The sequence below is a fragment of the Rhodotorula graminis genome, assembly GCF_001329695.1.
Source record: "Rhodotorula graminis WP1 unplaced genomic scaffold RHOBAscaffold_6, whole genome shotgun sequence".
Taxonomy (NCBI): Eukaryota; Fungi; Basidiomycota; class Microbotryomycetes; order Sporidiobolales; family Sporidiobolaceae; genus Rhodotorula; species Rhodotorula graminis.
The window spans coordinates 1,077,950-1,095,155 of record NW_017264933.1 but is presented as its reverse complement, the minus strand read 5'-3'; the positions used below and the strand labels follow the sequence as shown (position 1 = coordinate 1,095,155).

Genomic DNA, 17,206 nt, shown 5'->3' with positions numbered 1-17,206 from the left:
GTAGCCCTCGCCTCTCCCCCTTCCCCCCTCCACCCCCCGCCGCCCGCTCATCGCCTTGGTCCGACTCGGCGACCGGCACACCTCGTCACTCGGCCGTGGACGCCTACTCGACTCGCCAAGGCACGCAGCACCCACTCGCACACCCTCGTCGCACACCCCACCGGCCTCCCGCCGTCGACTCACACTCGTCGCACAGGCCACCTCGCCCCTCGCCCCGACCGACCTCCCTCGGCTCAGCTTCGCACTCGCGCACGCCCACACACCAACTCTTGCGCGACTCGCACCGCACCAGGACGCACAACTGACCCTACCCCCTTCCCCCTCTTCCGCCAGCCATGGCCGCCGACCTTCCTCACGCCTCGGCGCCCTTCATCATCTTCTCCGACTTTGACGGCACCATCACCACCAGGGTGAGCACACCTCTCTCTGGTGCCACTCTCTCCCGCTCCGCTGACCTGCAGCTCACCCGCCTCCCTCGCGCAGGACTCGAACGACACGGCGACCGACGAGGTCCGTCCCCTCTCGCTCCCCTCCCTCTCGTCCAACCCGCGCTGACCTGACCTGTCCTCGCCATGCAGCTCGGCTTTGGTGTCGCTCGCCGCCGCGAGCTCAACGTCGAGATCCTCAATGGCCAAAAGAGCTTCCGGTGCGCCCCCTCCTCTTCTCACCTGCCCCTTCCTTGCAGCAGCAGGCTCACCCTGCGCCTCTACTCTGCCCGCAGCGACGCGTTCGCCGAGATGCTCGCGAGCGTGTACGACGCCGGCCACAAGTTTGACGCCGTCAAGGACTACCTCGTCAAGCGTGCGTCGCCCTCGCTTCCGTGCGGCCTCTCGCCGGCTACAAGCCGATGCGAGGGTGCTGCGTGCTGAGCGCGGGTCACTCACTCACTCCTGTGTACCCAGACATCACGCTCGACACGGGCTTCAAGGCGTGCTTCGACTGGTGCAAGACCAACAACGTCCCGCTCGTCATCGTCTCGTCGGGCATGAAGCCCATCATCGAGGCCATCCTCGCCAACCTGATCGGCGCCGACGATGCAGCCAAGATCGACATCATCGCCAACGACGTCGACATTGCGGCCGACGGCAGCTGGAAGATCGTGTACCGCCACCCGGAGAGCCACTTCGGTCACGACAAGAGCCGCGCGACGGCACCCTACCGCGACCTCGCCCACAAGCCGACCTTGTTCTTCTGCGGCGACGGCGTGTCGGACCTGTCGGCCGCCAAGGCGTCCGACCTGCTCTTTGTCAAGGTCATCGAGGGGTGCGTCCCCCTCTCGCTCTCGCTCTCGCTCTCTTTCTCGCCCCGGGACCCGCCCTGACCCCGGTCGCCTCGTCTCGCAGCCACACGAACGACCTGGCGGTGCACTGCGACCGGGAGAAGATCCCCTACGTCGCGTTCAGCAACGTGAGCCCTTCTCGTCCTCCTCCTCGTCCTCCTCCTCGTCCTCCTCCTTCCTGCCTGTCCTCAAGCGCGCGCTCACATCCTCTCCCCCTACCTCCTCGCCCTTGTCGCAGTTTGAGCAGGTTAGGGACGTCGTTGCGCGCGTCGTCGACGGCAAGGCGACGATTGAGCAGGAGCTCGCCGCCGGCAAGCAGTAGAGCCCGCGGTCCCTCCCTCTCTCCCTCGTCGATGTCTATATCACTGTCCTGCATGTTCTCGCGAGTGAGAGAGGCTCGAGAGCAGTGAGCGTCAGAGATCCGCACCGCTGGCCGAATTTGGTCTCATCTCGCACGGAGCGGCGGGCGGAGTACTGTCGAGGGAGAGAAGAGGCGAGGGCCGCTGTCGTTCTTCTCCCCGCCGCTCTACCGATGAGCTACTGTCCGCCGCCAGACGGGCACCCGCTCGCGTCACTCTCTGCAGCAGCCGCCGCTGCGCACTCGCGGTCCAACAACGGCGGCGGGTTGTCGCTCGCCGCCGGCTCGACTTCATCGCCCGCCTTTGCCCCGTCGTCCAGCATGCCCCACATTGGGTCGAGCACGGGCGCACCACCACATCCGCCCCACCACCCGCACCCCTACCTCGCCGGGCACCACTCCCTCACGCACAGCCCCGAGTCGACCACCTCGCCCGAGCACCACCACCACCAGGCCGGCGGCGTCAAGCGCAGGAGGGCCGACATGGACGGCGGCGAGAGCCCCGGGACTGCGCACGGCGGTGCGGGCGGCGGCAAGAAGAGCAAGAGCAAGACGGTCAGCTGCACCGAGTGCAAGGTGCGCTCCCGCTCTCTCGCTCTCTCCTGCGAGGTCGAACGGACGAGGACGAGACACTGACACCGCTTCTTGCCCTGCACGCAGCGGCGAAAGATCAAGGTGCGCCCGAACTGTTCCCGACTCGCTGTGACGCGCGAGCCTCACTGACCGCCTCCCTCCCCACCTCGCAGTGCGACCGCCGCGTGCGTCTCGACGTCCTCGCCGACCCTCTTGCAGCGCCGCAACTGACTCTTAGCCTCTGCAACAGATGCCCTGTCTCGCCTGCTGCAAACGCGGCGAGCCCGAGGCGTGCAAGTGGATCGAGGAGGCGGCCGCGCCCGCCGTCGACGTGCAGCCGTTTGCGCTCACGACCGACCTCGTGCGCCTCGCGGCGCGCCTCGAAGCCCTCGAGGCGTGGACGCAGGGCCTCCCGCCCGAGCTGAGGCGCGACGCGCCGAGGCCGGCGCCGTTCGTGCCCGAGGTGTACGGGAGCAAGGTCAAGCCGGTCGCGGCGGGCGGTGGCGCGAGGGACCGGGAGAAGGGGCATGGTGCGGGCAAGGGGAGCAGGAGCGGGACGGTCGATGTCGACGAGGACCAGCTCGACACGGCGGCGAGCAGGGAGGTCAGCGACGTGCGTCCATCTCTCACTCTCTCTTCGTCACCCTCCCCCACTCTCTTTCCTCCCCGCCATTCCCTCGATCTCGCTCGCCGTCGACCTTCCGCCGTCGTCACCGGACCGAGACTGACGCTCTCGCCTTCCCGTCTCGCAGACCGAGGACGCGGCCATCAAGCTCGAGTCGATGGCGTTCAACGCCCGCGCGCCCAACTCGCAGTACCGCCCGCAAGACAGCATCCCGTTCCTCGACACGACGGGCACGGCCGCCCCGAGCGCTCGCCCGGCGTCGGTCGCCTACCCGGCAGAGCTCACGGCCTGGCGCACGAGCATCGTCGCGCCGCCGCTCGTGTACGAGGGCCCGTGGAGCGCGTCGGCGATCGGCCTCGACTTTTGCTCGAACCTCGACGAGATGCGGGCCGCCAAGGAGCGCGCGCTCGGGTCCATGTGGCCGTTCATGCCCGACAAGGCCCTGTCGTTCAAGCTCGTGCGCGCCTACTTTGACGAGGTGCGCCCTCTTCCCCTCTCTCTCTCTCGCCTTGTGTCGACCTCGAACTGACTCTCTCGTATGCCTGCAGATCGACTGGCTCCACATGGTCCTGCATCGGCAAAGCTTCGAGGCCGAGCACGAGCGCGCGTGGGAGATGCTCGAGGCGGGACGCGGGAACGACATCGACCCGATGTGGCTCGCCTGCTACTTCATGGTGCGTCGCGCTGTCCTCTCTCCCTCGTCCTCGTCGCAGCCAGATGTGCAGAAGGAGCCACGAGCGCTCACCTCGCCCTCCTCGCCCGCAGGTCTGCGCCCTCGCCATCGACGGCCTGCGCTGCCAGGCGACCCAGCTCGTCCTCACGCCCGACGAGCGCAAGCGCTGCGTCACGCATACTTGGTTCGCCCTGTCGCAGCGACTGCTCCAGCTCGGCGACGGCACGGGTCGGCCCCAGGTCCGCTACATCCAGTGCGTCCCTCGCGCTCTCTCTTTTCCTTGCAGCCGACTCGAGCCTGACGAGCACGCACGCACCCAGGGCGACTATCCTGGTCGGACAGTGGCTGCAGACCTGCAGCGTCGGCGGGCAGGCGAGCCGCTTCCTGTCGCTCATGGCGACGGCCATCCGCACGGCTCAGGTGCGTCCCTCTCCTCCTCGCCCAGCATCTCGACTAGCGGGCTCACGCCTCTCTTTCCCCACGCAGCTCCTCGGCATCCACCGCCTGACCGACGACCCGCAAGTTATGCCGCCCGCCGACCCGGCGTGGCCGCCCAACGCCTGCTCGCTCCGGCGAGAGGTCGCTCTGCGCCTGTTTGGCCTCCTCAGCTTTCTCGACTGTGCGTCCCTCCCTCTCCTCTCCTCTATGCGCACGTCGTCGAGCGTTCACTGACTCGCCTCGTCCACAGTCATCAGCGCCTCGACTCGCTTGCGCTCGTACCTCCTCGACCCCGAGCAGTGTACGTCCTCGTCTCCTCTCAAGCTTCTCTCGGCCTGGACCTGACGTCGAGATCTCCGGCAGGCACTACGCCACCGTGCTCAAACGTCAACATGGACGAGCTGTCGATCACGACGTGCGACCTGCCCAAGCGCGGTCGCGACATCTACACCGACAGCAGCTTCGAGTTCGCCAAGTACCGCCTCGCTCGAGCGTGCGTCCGCTCCTGTTCCCTGTCTCGAGACTGTGCGTCGACCTGACCCGCATTGCCGTCCCCGAAACAGGTCGCGCGAGGTCGTCAACAAGCTCGTGTCGGACTCGACGACCTTTACGTACGATACGGTCGTCGCGCTCGACCGCAAGTACCGCGACGTGCTCCAGGACTGCTCGGTCGCGCGCATGAAGCGCGACATCTCGACGCGGTCGAGCCCGTCGCGCACGTGGAAGGAGGCCATCGCTGAGGAGGGCCTCCACTCGCGCCTCGTGCGGCTGCACCGCCCGTTCATGGCCAAGCACGCCTACTCGCGCTCGTCGTGCCTCGAGAGCGCCGAGAAGCTCATCCGCAGCCACGTCGTCATCACGGCGGCGACCAAGAACGTGCGCCCGCCACTCTCTCTCTCTCTCGTCCCTCGTCGGCGTCGTCGTCGAGCGTCCACCTGACCCGACTTTCCTCTCTACAGGTCTACTTCGTCTACTCGCACTGCCTCACCGCCTCGATCTGCCTCTTTGTCGACCTCTTTCAGTGCGTCCCGCTCTCGTCCCTCCCTCCTGCCGTCCTCGTCACTGACCCGCTCGCACACGCAGGTCGGTCGACCAGGACCTCGCCGAGCCCGAGGTCGACAAGAAGAAGGAGGTCCTCCTCATCGCGACCGACATCTTTAGCCGCGCCGACGAGATCTCGTCGCCGTCGCTGCGCCAGATCGTCGTCATGGGCAGCAAGATCCTCGGCGGCCTGTTCGCCGCTCTCGAGAAGCGCCGAATCGCTCGTGCAGCGTCGGCCCTCGTTCCAGGCGCCAAGAAGAGCGACACGCCACCCGAGTCGTTCGCCGTCGTCCTGCAGCGCCTCACGCAAGAGCTCGACCTGGCCGGCAACTCGGCGGCGCCGCACCTCTCGCCTGCGCCGCCGGACAAGCCGGTCCTCCCGTCGTCGTCGGCTCCTGCGCCGCCAGCGTCGTACGGCAACAACGGCGCGTACCTCGTCCCGCCGTCGGTCGGCGGCGCGAGCCTGTCGGCGCCTGCCCTCGCCGGCGCGGCGTCGGCCTACCCGTCCGACCAGCCGTTCGGCCCCGGCGGCGGGTTCCTGTACGACCTCAACGTCGTCGACGTCAACTCGGACGCGTTCCTGTCGGGCGACTTCTTCCGCGACGTCGGCCTCACGGCGCCCAACGGCGCGCTCGCCTCGTTCGACTTCCTGCAGGGGACGGCGACGCCCGCTCCGCTTCAGCAGCAGCCTGCCGCGGCGCCGCCGTACGGCAGCGTCGAAGGGTACTATGGCGGCGTCGGCGGCGGCGGCGGTGGTGCGCTCGGGTGGGACTTTGGCGCAGGAGGAGCGGTGGGAGGTGGGTTCGCGCCGGGCGAGGGAGGAGGTCAGGGCGGGAGGATGGCGGCGACGGCCCTGATGGACCAGCTCACGACGGGAGGAGGAGTGTGGTAGACTCGCTCGAGCCTTGAACGTACACCCAGGGTTCCCTCGTCTCGAATAGCAAGCGAGTTGTATTTCGAGAGTAACGACTTGGCTCGATTACGCGGCTCTCCCCCTCTGCCCTCGCACCCTCACCACCTCTCATCACGCATCATGGTGAGCTTGCAGTCCTCGCATCTGCCCTCAGAGTAGCCTGCTGACCCTCCCTCTTCCTTGCGCAACAGGGCCAAGCCGCGAGCAACCCGGGAGGAGCTGGCAACGACCCGAACAAGGACAAGGTGCGCCCACTCTCCCCTCGCAGGCCTCTGAGGCAGCGTTGAGCGGTACTGACATGCTTTGTGTGCCCTCTACAGAAGCAGGAGAAGGTCCGTCCCGCCTCTCGCCGCCGACGCCGCCGTCTCTCCTCCTCATCGCCTCCCGCTGACGCACTCCCTCCCCCGCCCTCTCACATCTCGTCTACGACTCGCCTGCTCCACTTGGACCGACTCTCGACACCTGCAGAAGAAGTGGGAGCCGCCTCTGCCCACCCGTGTCGGCAAGAAGAAGAAGCGCGGCCCCGACCCGAGCCAGAAGCGTGCGTCCTCCTCTCTCTCTCTCGTGTTTCTGTGCCTCGCACGTCGTTCGGGAGCTGACTGACACCTGTCCCTCTTCTCGCCTCGCAGTGCCGGCCGTGTACCCGACGACGCGGTGCAAGCTCAAGCTGCTCAAGATGGAGCGCATCCACGACCACCTGAAACTCGAAGAGGAGTTTGTCGAGAACCAGGAGCGCCTCAAGCCGACCCTGACCGAGGACAAGTCGGTCGAGGAGCGGACACGCGTCGACGACCTGCGCGGGTCGCCCATGTCGGTCGGCACGCTCGAGGAGATCATCGACGACGACCACGCCCTCGTGTCGAGCTCGAGCGGGCCCGAGTACTACGTGTCGATCATGAGCTTCGTCGACAAGGACCTCCTCGAGCCAGGTTGCGCCGTCCTCCTCCACCACAAGACGCACGCGATCGTCGGCGTCCTCCAGGACGACACGGACCCGATGGTCAACATGATGAAGGTCGACAAGGCGCCGACCGAGAGCTACGCCGACATTGGTGGTGCGTCCCACGCTCTCTCTGTATCTTTGCGTGCATAACCAGGACGAGGAGACTCACGCCTGCTTCGGCGTGCGCAGGTCTCGAGCAGCAGATCCAGGAGATCAAGGAGTCGGTCGAGCTCCCTTTGACGCACCCCGAGCTGTACGAGGAAATGGGCATCAAGCCTCCCAAAGGTGCGTCCCTCCCTCCCTGCCTCATGCCCCGCACGCTCGCCCTGTCGCGCAAGCCTGACCCTCGTCCCCCCTCTTCCTCGACCAGGTGTCATCCTGTACGGCGTGCCCGGCACGGGCAAGACGCTCCTCGCCAAGGCGGTCGCCAACCAGACGTCGGCGACGTTCCTGCGCATCGTCGGCTCGGAGCTCATCCAGAAGTACCTCGGCGACGGCCCCAAGCTCGTGCGCGAGCTGTTCAAGGTCGCGTCCGAGAACGCGCCGAGCATCGTCTTCATCGACGAGATTGACGCGGTCGGCACCAAGCGGTGCGTCCCTCCTCTCTTTCTTGGCCACTCGGGCGTGTGCGCGAACCTGACCCACGGTCCCTCGTCGACAGGTACGACTCGACCTCGGGCGGCGAGCGCGAGATTCAGCGCACCATGCTCGAGCTCTTGAACCAGCTCGACGGCTTCGACGACCGCGGCGACATCAAGGTCATCATGGCGACCAACAAGATCGAGTCGCTCGACCCGGCCCTCATCCGGCCAGGCCGCATCGACCGCAAGATCGAGTTCCCGTGCGTCCCTCTCTCCCTCTCCCTCTCTTTCTCGCATTTGAGCCTCGTACTGACGCTCGACACGACCCACAGGCTGCCCGACATCAAGACCAAGCGCTACATCTTCAAGATCCACACCTCGCGCATGAGCCTCGCCGACGACGTCGACCTCGAGGAGTTTGTCCACGCCAAGGACGAGCTCTCCGGCGCCGACATCAAGGCCGTCTGCACCGAGGCCGGTCTGCTCGCGCTGCGCGAGCGCCGCATGCGCGTCACGATGGCCGACCTGCGCGCCGCGAGGGAGAAGACCATGTTCGCCAAGAAGGACAACGGGCCCGAGGGATTGTGTGCGTCCCCCTTCTCGCTCCTCTTTCTTCCTCGTCTTCCTCGTTCAGGACTGACTCGACCTCACGCCCGCAGACCTGTGAAGCGCTCCTTGTGCTCCCCCCTGTACAGCCGTCGTCCCCTGCAACCCGAACCGCCTTTTTCCTCGAGCCTCTGCGCCGGCACGCGCTCGCCTCGCTTTCCCTCGACTTCCCGACCCGCTCTCGTACTCGCCGCTGCGTGCGCGCGCCTCTCGAGAGCCGGGCAGAGGCCGCGAGGGCCTCGGCGCCAGGCGGCAAGCGGGCTGCTTCGACGAGCTCTCGCAGCGATCCGGACCGACTTGGAGCTCTCGGCTGAGTTGGGTTCCGTCGAGCTTCTGGACACGCTTGCTGTGCGCCGAGAGAGGCTGCTCGCGCTCCCGCTCGTGCCAGCAGGGAGCGAGCAGCGGTTTACGAGGGGAGTGGTCTCTCTGCTGCGCCGCGTCGACCGCGCGAGGCCGCAGCGGCACCTCACGGTCGAGTCGCATCCGCCGAGAGGGCAGAAGATGCGTGGCCTGGTCTCGCGAAGCGGCGAGCTTGAGCAAGATCACCGCAGCGGCGAGGGATCCGTGCGGAGCTCTTCGCGACGGCGGCAGCGGACGGAGCGTCGAGCGAGCGCAGGCTTTCGTGGGACAGGTTCCCGGTGCAAGGCGCACGGGACGAGTGGATCTCTAGATGCTTCGAGAGGCTTTGATCCGCCCGAGACGAGCGAGAGAAACCAGCAAGAGAGGGAAAGGTACAAGGAAGGCTCGGTCTCCGGTACCCGGCCGGCTGACAGTACGAGCTGCTGCGGAAGGCGAGTCTACGATCGCCGGCGTGCTGAGCGTGGCTCCCCCGTGCCTGGACCGCGGGCTGAAAACGCTCGGCCCCCTGGAGCGGAGCGGACCAGAGCCCGGGCATCGTCCTCGCTTTCCTCCCTCCCTCGCCGTCGTCCCCTGCCTGCCCGCACTTGCTGCCCAGTCAGCGCACTCGACAGCAGCAGCACACGCAGCGCCGTCCCCTCGACTCGACCGCCTCCCCCTCGTCCCGTCCACCTCGAACCCGCCCCCGGCTCGACCCACTCGATCCCGCCGTCGTCCGCCTCACGCTCGCAACCATGGCCATCCCCGACGTGCCCGCCGCACAGCCTGCGCCCTCCAAGGCCGACCGCGCAAAGGTCCTCCTCCCGCCAAAGGGCCGGTACCGCCTCGGCGCCCTCCTCCGCGCACCCAACCGCGTCCTCCACCCGGGCCAGCTCATCGAGAAGGAGCTCGAGAAGACGGCTGCGGCCCCCAAGACTGCAAAGGAGCCCAACGACCAGTTCAAGGGCACGACCGCCGGCATTGTGCGTCTCCCCCTCGCCTCCTCTTCCTCGCGGTCGCCAAGACCCGCTCGACCTCGTCCTCGTGCGAGCGAGCGGCCTGTCTCTAGCCGAGTGCAGCGAACTGACACTTCGTTCCACCCTCTCGCAGGTTCGCGGTCTGCAGCGCGTCAAGCTGTGCGACGTGACGATGGACGACGTTATCGCCGGCCGGCACACGCCGCCGCTCACCCTGCGCGACTTCGAGGACTTCCTGTGCTTCCGCGAGAAGTCGGCCGAGAACCTGTACTTCCACCTGTGGCTCGACGAGTACCGCCGCCTGTACGACCGCGCGCCGGCGTCCAAGCGCTCGCCCGAGGAGGTCATGACGCTCGGCCAGTCGTTCAAGACGGCGTGCGACACGTTCTTCGCCCAGTCGTCGCCCCTCGAGCTCAACGTGCCGTCCGACATGCGCCGCGACATCGACTCGCGCATCGCGAGCGTCGAGCAGGCGTCGGCCGCCGCGCCGTCCAACGAGGCCTTCCTCCCGCCGCAGGCGTTCGACAAGCTCCACGACCACACGCACGAGCTCCTCGCCATGTCGTTCCGGTCGTTCCGCAAGCAGGTCGTCCGCAACGCCGACCGCAACCGCGGCTGGTTCGCCATGTTCCTCGGCATCCTCACCTGGGCCCTCGGCCTCATCCCGACCATCGTCTGCTGCGTCCTCGACAAGAGCCGCGGCTGGAGGGCGTTCGGCCTCCCGCTGTGGTGGTTCGGCACGGTCGTCGCCGTCGGCGGCTTCGGCAAGGTGCGCCCTTGGTCGTCCTCTCTCTCCTCGACCTCGAACTCCTATTGACCCTCCCTCCTGCTCGCCCGCAGACGTGCCTCGTCATCTGTGCGTCTCTCGCCGTTCTGTGCGTCACCGTCAAGCCGCGACTGACCTTTCTCCTCCCTTTCTCCTCCCTGTTCCACCTCGGCGCAGACCTCTTTGGTACGTCCTCAACTTTCTCTGCTCATCAGTCGGCGCTCGACGCACTGACACTCGTTCTTCCTCCCCATGCTACAGGCGACAACCGCCAGCTCTACCCCTGGTGCGTCTCTCGTCGTTTCCTTGAGCCTCGAAAGTCGCGCACTGACCCCTCGCGTCCTTTTTCTTGCAGGGAGCGCCAGGAGTACAACGACGCCGCCACCATGTCGTCCTCGTCCGAGCACAGCTCGGTCGACCCGTGGAACGCCTCGTCGGCGAGCGAGGACGGTCGGTCGTCGTACGCTGCCGCCAACGAGAAGCGCGAGCGCAGCCCTCCCGCCACGCCCGCCTTCACCTCGACCCTGCCCGAGTCGGCCTCGCGCCGCAGCTCGCAGCACTCGCCCCTGTCCGACCTCGGCTACTTCCCGCTGCGGCCGGCGTCGGCGTCCGAGCGGTCGGGCTCTGGCAGCAGGTCGGGTTCGGGCAGCAGGTCGCCGACGGGCCGCTCGTCGACGACGCCGGGCGGGCTCTACTTTGCGCCCGCCGCCATGGAGCTCCCCAAGTCGTCGCCGACGTGGGAGTCGTTCACCAAGGTGCGTCCTCTCTCTCTCTTTATCTCTTTCTCGGGACCGGGCGAGCAAAAACTGATTCGGTTGCACCTCGGCAGATGATGTCGCCCATCGTTGCTCGGGCGCAGCGCGACCTCGTCATGACGGCCGCCATCTATGGGCTCGTCGTGATGGTCATCACCGGCGCCATCTGCCTCGCAGTGCCCAACCGCAGCCGTTGAGCGCGTCTCGCTCGAACCTCTTTCCTGTCCCTCCCCTTTTTTGTGCCCTTCTTCCTCCTCGCCCTCTCTTGGCTGTACCTCCCACTTTTGTCTCTCTCTAGGCAGCTTCATCTTGCATCTCTCGGTCTGTATGCGCGTCGATGTTCGACTGGAGAGTGCGAGTTGCGAAAGGAGAGGAACGAGAACGACGAGGGGGGCACAGGCTGAGGAGGGGTATTGAGGCAGGGGTAACAGAACGAGAGAGTACAGGAGTCGAGAAGACTAGATGCGCTCGAGAAATCCAACGGCGAGGTCGCCGAAGCGCCGCTTCGAGGGCGGGTAGACGAGCGTGCTGGCCCGCAGCAGCTCGTCGACGCGATCGAGCACAGCGCGAGGGTATGCGACGCGCTCGTTCTTGGCCTGCGTGAAAGGAAGGCTGCACCAGGAGTTGACGAGAGCGGGTCAGTCGAGAGAACGAGGCGGGGAGGGACGAGGTGAGGGGGCGCACCAGGCGGGATCGGAATCGCCCTTGACGTCCGTGTAGAAGACCTTGACGGCGTTGAGCGACCTCGTCGTCGTCTTCAAGGTCGACGTAGAGCGTCGGCGAGCCACGTCGGGCGAGGAAGATGCCGAGGCGGACGGGGAGGACGAGGTTGGCGGCTCGAGCGCCGAGGCCGCGCTCGCGGTGGTCGAGAAGGCGACGCGGATTGCCGGGTTGAAGAACCACAGCTGCAGAAGGAGGGCGACGAGTGTCAGTATCGTTCGGGTCGACTTGAGGAAGAGGAAGAGGGAGAGGAAGAGGAAGAGGAAGGAGGGACGCACGAGCAATCTTGCCTTCTCAGTCTCGGCATCCTCGAGCACGAACCGGTGGCACGCATGGGCTTGGCCCGTCTCGAGCAGCTCGGCGGTGACGTAGCTCGAGAGGCTGTGTCGGGTCGCCGGCGTGTCGATCGAGGACGAGACAGGGTAGGTCGCGTACTTGAGGAGGCGCAGCGCGGTCGGCTCGCCGACGGTCGAGTCGACGGGGCAGACGCTTGCGCCGATGAGGGTCGAGCACGTGCTGCAGTGCGCCGGGTAGATGAGGTCGCCGTTGTCGGCCTTGGTCGGCTGCGGCAAAGGTGCGGGCAACCGAGGGTCAGTGTCGGTTCAACGACGACGGCGGGTCCGTGCGCTGTTCCCTCGAATGTAGCCCTCGAAGCGGGAGCTCTCGCTCGAGAGTTGTTTAGAAGGGTGGTTGCTCTTGGACTCGGGTATCAGTCTGGCGTCCCTAGGGAGCGTCCTCGACGAGCCGCGGTTCCGCAAGGCGACGAGCCGAGGAAACACAGCGGCCGTCGGCGGCGGACGGGGAGCCAGACTTTCTTTTGAGTCCGGGGAGGAGGAGGGAGAGGAAGGGAGAGAACGACGAGAGAAAGGGAGAGAGAGAGAGAGGAGAGAGGGAGGGAGAGAGAGAGGGAGAGAGAGAGGAGAGAGGGGACGGACCTCGACATCGGGCGAGGCCCAGTTGCTCGTCACCGCTCGCGGCAGGAGGACGTAGCTCGTGCCGACCAGGCCCTCGTCGTCGCGAGGCTTGATGCCCTTGCCCTTGGCGATGAGGTCGTCCGAGAGCGTCTGGTCCTGGTGGCACATCCACGCGTCGAGAAGCTCGGCCCAGTGCTCGCTCGGGAGGGCGTTGTAGCGCGTGATGCGGGTCGCGTCGACGAGCTTGATGTCGCACATCGCGCAGTGGAACGAGGCGGGAGCTGTCGCTCGGAGCTCGTCGGTCGAGAGCGGCGTGTGGACCTCGAGGTCGGCGCGGCTCTTGGTCGGCGACGACAGGCCCGCCGTGACGAGCTTGATCTCGTAGACAGCGCCGGCCGCCGACGTGACGGTCGCCTTCTGCGGCACGACCTGGCACGGGAGCGAGAGGCGCGAGGCCGGGCCGCCTTGAACCGAGGTGACGAGGACCGAGTCCGACTCGACGGCGACGACGTCGTACTCGTCGGCTGCACGCTTGCCCGCCGCCGCCGACCGTGGCCAGAACGTGACGACGAGCGTGCCGAGGTTGCGCGATTCCTCGGTGACCCAGTCGAAGGCGGGCACGTCGAGAACTGCAGAATCGAGAGGGCGAGTCAGTTTGGCTCGTCGTCGAGCGGACAGAGGTAATGCGAGAGACGCACTCTCGGTTCCAGTCGTGGAGGACGTGCGCGACAGGGTCGTCCCGAACACGCCGAGCCCGGTCATGATGTTGGCGTCGAACGAGCCGCGCCGACCTGCGATGGCGAGCGCCGCCGGCTTCTTGAACAGGCCCGAGCGCAGCGACGAACCGTTCTTGCCCGTCGACACCGTCGACGCCGTTGACGCCGTCGGCTCGTCTGCCGCTGCGAGCTTGGCCCGGAACAGGGACGGGCTCGAGAACTTCTTGCGCACGACAGGGAGCGACTGGCTGCGCTGCGGCGACGAATCATCGCCGTCGACGCCATCGCGACGAGGCTGCTCGCCGGCGAAGAACTCGTTGATCGTGACAGGCTCGTCGCTGACAGGGAACGGCGAAGAGGAGGACGGGGCGGCGGTACGGGTCTGGAGCTTGGCGTCCTGCGAGTCGAACCGACCTTTGCCCGTGTGCTCGAGGATGTAAGTACGCCGGCGCGTCTCGTACTTGTCGTCGATCTCGGGCTGCAAGGGTAGCGCAAAGTCAGGACACGGATGATCGGCGAGAGAGAGGGCGCGAGGCGCACCTCGGTGTCGAGCAGGTCGCCGATGACCGTCTTGCGCTTGCCGCTGCGGGCACAGGCACACGCTCGACGTTACCAAGTGCACAGAGAGGGACCGAGAAGAAGAGGAGAGAGAGAGGGGACGCACTTGAGCTCGACGCGCTGGTCGGCGAGCGTCCTCGAGGCCGCCCGGTCAATCTGGTCGAGCATGCGGTCGATCGCCCTCTGCTCCCGCTCGACCGTCTGCGCCCTCCTCCTCTCCTCTCCCGTGACGCCCTGCTCGTCCTCCTCCGCCTCCTCCTCGGCCGGGATCGCGACCGCACGCTGGTCCTCGAGCCGGCCCTGGCTCAGGCGCTCGATCGCGTTGCCAAGCTTGACGAGCTGCCGCTCGCGCACCTTGCGGCGGTCAGGCTCGACGCGCTGGTTGGCGAGTTGCGGGCTGACGACGTACAGCCGCTCGATCGCCTCGCTGACCGAGTCGAGGTCGCGCTGCATCTTCTCGCTGTTGGCGGACGACACCTTGCGGATGCGGGCGGTCGTGCGGGTCGAGGTACCGGCAGACGGGGCCAGACGGGACGGCGAGTGAGGTGGCGCCGGCTTGATGTCCGACACGACGTCGCCCTTCTTGTCGTCGGCGAGCTCGGCGCCGTCGCCGTAGTACGCCGGCGGGAGGTGCGACTGGCCCGCCGCGTCGCCGTGGCGCGAGTAGCTCGGCAGCTCGCCGTACTCGTTCTCGGGCAAGCGGGGCTCGTGCTCGAGCGCCTCGGCGCCCTCGGCTCGCCGCCGCGACAAGAGCTTGACCCGCTCGGACAGGTCGTCGACACGGCCCCACAGCAGGTCGCGCTCGGCCTGCTCGACCTGGCGGACGGCGCCGACGACCGCCTCGGGCGACGTCGAGGGCTGGTCCTTGCCCGACTGGATGAGCGCGGCCGCCTCGCGCTCGAGCGCCTCGTAGACGTTCGACGAGGGCTGAACGGGCGACGCCGGGCGCGAAGCCCGAGACGTGCGGCCGTGCGGCTCGTCGAACCGCGAGATGACGGCGAGGCGCTCGATGCAGATGAGGAGCGACGCGAGCGTGCGCGCGAGGTCGGCCTCGGTCGGCGGGAGGATCTCGCCGGCCGTCACCTCGATGCGGGCTTGGAGCTCCTCGAGGAGGGCGCCGTCGGCGCTCGCGCTTGACTGCGCGGATCGACGGCTGCCGATGAGGGGCGAGACGCGCTCGACGGAGCTCATGGGCGGTAGGGGAGTGGCGAGGGAGGTTGCGGATTGGCGGCGAAGCGTGCCGACTAGGGCGGAGAGGACGATGTCGGGTGGGTTCTGCGGCGGGAGGGGCGAGCCCTGCTCGTCTGCTGTGCGCTGATCGGCAGGCTGGAAGGTTGGCGCTGGCGGATCGGCGAAAGGGTTCGGAGGAGGTGGGGACGAGGTCGAGGTCGAGGCGGTCGGGACGCCCTCGACGAGCGCCGAGACGGGGCGCGAGGTGGCGCCGAGGTGGTCGTGCAGTAGGCTGCTGAGCGCCGACAGGAAGACGTGCTTGGCGGCGCCGAGAGAGCCGAGCAGCTCCTGCGAGATGACAAAGGTGAGGTCGGCGACGGCGGCATGCGGGACGCGGTAGAGAAGCAGGGGCGCACCTGTGAGCTCTCTGCTGGCCGGTGCCGAGCTCCCACGCTCCCACCTGCGCCGTCGCCCTCGCGCGCGACCTGGTCTCTAGCTCCGCCCGTCCTCGCGCCGCTGAAGAGCTGCTCTTGCCCGAGCTGGACGAGGTCGTCGCCGTCGCCTCGGCTGTGCTGGTCATGGTCGTGGCTCGTCACGAGGCGGGCGAGCGCGGTCGGGCCGAGAGGGACGGCGGCCGGGTCGAAGGACGACGAGGAGGCGGGTTGCGCGACCTGCGCTGGCGGTGCGCTCGCGGGCGAGGGACGCTCGAGGGTCGCCATGCCACGGTGGTAGTGGCTGCAGCACAGCTGGCCGGTGTGCGCGGTCGTCGAGGCTGCCGAGGTCGAGAGCCGGGGCCTCGGGTCGCCATTGTCCTCTCTCGCGCCGAGTCCGGCCCAGGTTCCCTTTCTCCTTGCCTCTCGTCGAAAGCGGACGCGCACGAGGGACGACTACATTTTGGCAATGCACACACGGCGCCATCGAGGAGCGAGAGGAGGAGAGAAAGTACTGCGACCAAGTGCACGACGAGGAACGATAGAAAGACGAGCTGGGGGTATCGCAAACGAGTGTGTGAGGAACGAGTGACGAGCTGACGACGCAGCGAGGGTATACACGACGAGGGGGAGGTGGTATCGAGCGAGGGTGGCTCAGGCGGAAGGGGGAAGGAGTGCGAGGGAGGGGGCCCGGGCGCCGCCGACGACGACGACGCTCAGATAAAGGCGTACGCGCGAGGCTGCGCCGCGATCGAGTCGGTGTCGACCTTGACCTCCTTGTACGAGGTGCCGAACGTCGGCCGGCTGCGCAACGTCGGGCTCTGCATCGGGCTCGGTGGGAACGACCCGCTCGTGTCGACCGTCGACGCGCTCTCGGCGAACGACGGCAGCGAGTCGTTCGTGCGCGGCCGGGACGAGCACTCGCTCGACGCCGTCGAGTCGAGCAGGCTCGCGACCGACCCGGACCGGCCGCGCAGCTCGAACGCGAAGCCCGGCTCGAGCACGTCGCGCGACAGGCTGCGCTTGTGCGCGTGCCTGTACGCCGTCGACGGGCCCATGTTGAGGCGCTCGATGGCGTGCGCGAGCGAGTGCGGCGTCAAGGTGGCCTGGTCGGCCTGGGCGGCGGCGGTGCTCGAGCGGGACGAGCGGCGCGCGTGCGAGCTCGAGAGCGTGTAGTCGAGCGCGGCGGCGGCGGCGAGTTCTGCCTCGCGTTGACGCTCGAGGCGGCGGATCTCCTCGGCGCTGAGGGCCGCATCGAGCGGAAAGGCGCAAGGTGCGGCCGGTCGGCGAGGTGCGCGCGGCGTGGGCGTGCGGGTGCGGGTGCTCAACGAGGAGGCGGCGAGGGACTGGCGGCGACGAGGAGGGCGAGGGTCAGAACGCTGGCTCGAGGCACGAAAGGGAGCGAGAGAGATCTCGACGCACAGGGAGAGCGACCGGCGGTTCAGGGGCGCGCTCGGCCTCCTCCTCGGTCGTGCCCCACAGCTCGTCGTCGTCGCCGTTGGCCGTGTGGGTGCCGCGGAAGCGCGCAAAGAGCTTGTGCTTGGCGAGGCGCAGGTCGGCGAGCGAGCTGGCTTTGGCGAGTCGGGGCTTGGTCGTGGTGGCCGTGGCGGACGGGGGCGAGGCCGGGTGCGAGCGAGAGGCGAGGGGACCCGACGTTGGATGACCGGGCGCGGTCGAGGGGATGGACGAGATGGAGCTGCTCCTGGGCATGCCGCGCGGCTGTTGGTGGCTGGTCGTGGTGGTGGTGGGAGTGGAGGAAGGCGCGTCGAGGTCGCGGATTGTCCGATCTGGGCGAATAAAGGAGAGGGCGAACGGCGACGACGCCGGCGGACG

At 67.7% G+C, this 17,206-nt stretch overlaps 5 protein-coding genes across 5 annotated transcripts; 3 read left to right on the top strand and 2 right to left on the bottom strand.

The window, feature by feature from the left end:
- Positions 1 to 335: 335 nt before the first annotated feature.
- RHOBADRAFT_31748 (uncharacterized protein) lies at positions 336 to 1,601 on the top strand (the record flags this gene model as incomplete). Its single annotated transcript, XM_018412990.1, has 7 exons — positions 336 to 410; positions 484 to 510; positions 579 to 646; positions 722 to 801; positions 903 to 1,263; positions 1,344 to 1,407; positions 1,518 to 1,601. The coding sequence occupies 7 exons, from the start codon at positions 336 to 338 to the stop codon at positions 1,599 to 1,601; spliced, it is 759 nt and encodes a 252-aa protein (XP_018271528.1).
- A 4,400-nt stretch (positions 1,602 to 6,001) lies between these two features.
- RHOBADRAFT_66432 (uncharacterized protein) lies at positions 6,002 to 8,155 on the top strand. The gene is made up of 10 exons (XM_018418965.1): positions 6,002 to 6,023; positions 6,092 to 6,145; positions 6,221 to 6,232; positions 6,369 to 6,441; positions 6,530 to 6,955; positions 7,033 to 7,128; positions 7,214 to 7,433; positions 7,505 to 7,684; positions 7,757 to 8,010; positions 8,084 to 8,155. Exons 1-10 carry the CDS (start codon positions 6,021 to 6,023, stop codon positions 8,089 to 8,091), a joined length of 1,326 nt encoding a protein of 441 aa, XP_018271527.1. The 5' UTR covers positions 6,002 to 6,020; the 3' UTR covers positions 8,092 to 8,155.
- Positions 8,156 to 9,121: 966 nt separating this feature from the next.
- On the top strand, positions 9,122 to 11,061 carry RHOBADRAFT_43982 (uncharacterized protein; the record flags this gene model as incomplete). The annotated part of the gene is made up of 7 exons (XM_018414331.1): positions 9,122 to 9,349; positions 9,477 to 10,112; positions 10,184 to 10,199; positions 10,287 to 10,295; positions 10,371 to 10,395; positions 10,465 to 10,864; positions 10,939 to 11,061. 7 exons carry the CDS (start codon positions 9,122 to 9,124, stop codon positions 11,059 to 11,061), a joined length of 1,437 nt encoding a protein of 478 aa, XP_018271526.1.
- A 261-nt stretch (positions 11,062 to 11,322) lies between these two features.
- RHOBADRAFT_53448 (uncharacterized protein) lies at positions 11,323 to 15,661 on the bottom strand (the record flags this gene model as incomplete). The annotated part of the gene is made up of 8 exons (XM_018416840.1): positions 11,323 to 11,476; positions 11,549 to 11,769; positions 11,863 to 12,147; positions 12,520 to 13,127; positions 13,197 to 13,692; positions 13,755 to 13,797; positions 13,879 to 15,290; positions 15,359 to 15,661. The coding sequence occupies 8 exons, from the start codon at positions 15,659 to 15,661 to the stop codon at positions 11,323 to 11,325; spliced, it is 3,522 nt and encodes a 1,173-aa protein (XP_018271525.1).
- Positions 15,662 to 16,089: 428 nt separating this feature from the next.
- On the bottom strand, positions 16,090 to 17,083 carry RHOBADRAFT_53447 (uncharacterized protein; the record flags this gene model as incomplete). Its single annotated transcript, XM_018416839.1, has 2 exons — positions 16,090 to 16,719; positions 16,796 to 17,083. 2 exons carry the CDS (start codon positions 17,081 to 17,083, stop codon positions 16,090 to 16,092), a joined length of 918 nt encoding a protein of 305 aa, XP_018271524.1.
- Between the last annotated feature and the right edge of the window lie 123 nt (positions 17,084 to 17,206).

Excerpts from the sequence above, each read along its gene's own strand:
- RHOBADRAFT_66432 (XM_018418965.1), top strand. Across the intron at positions 6,442-6,529 it reads CCCCGACCCGAGCCAGAAGC|TGCCGGCCGTGTACCCGACG; the intron begins GTGCGTCCTCCT and ends CTCGCCTCGCAG. Across the intron at positions 6,956-7,032 it reads GAGCTACGCCGACATTGGTG|GTCTCGAGCAGCAGATCCAG; the intron begins GTGCGTCCCACG and ends CGGCGTGCGCAG.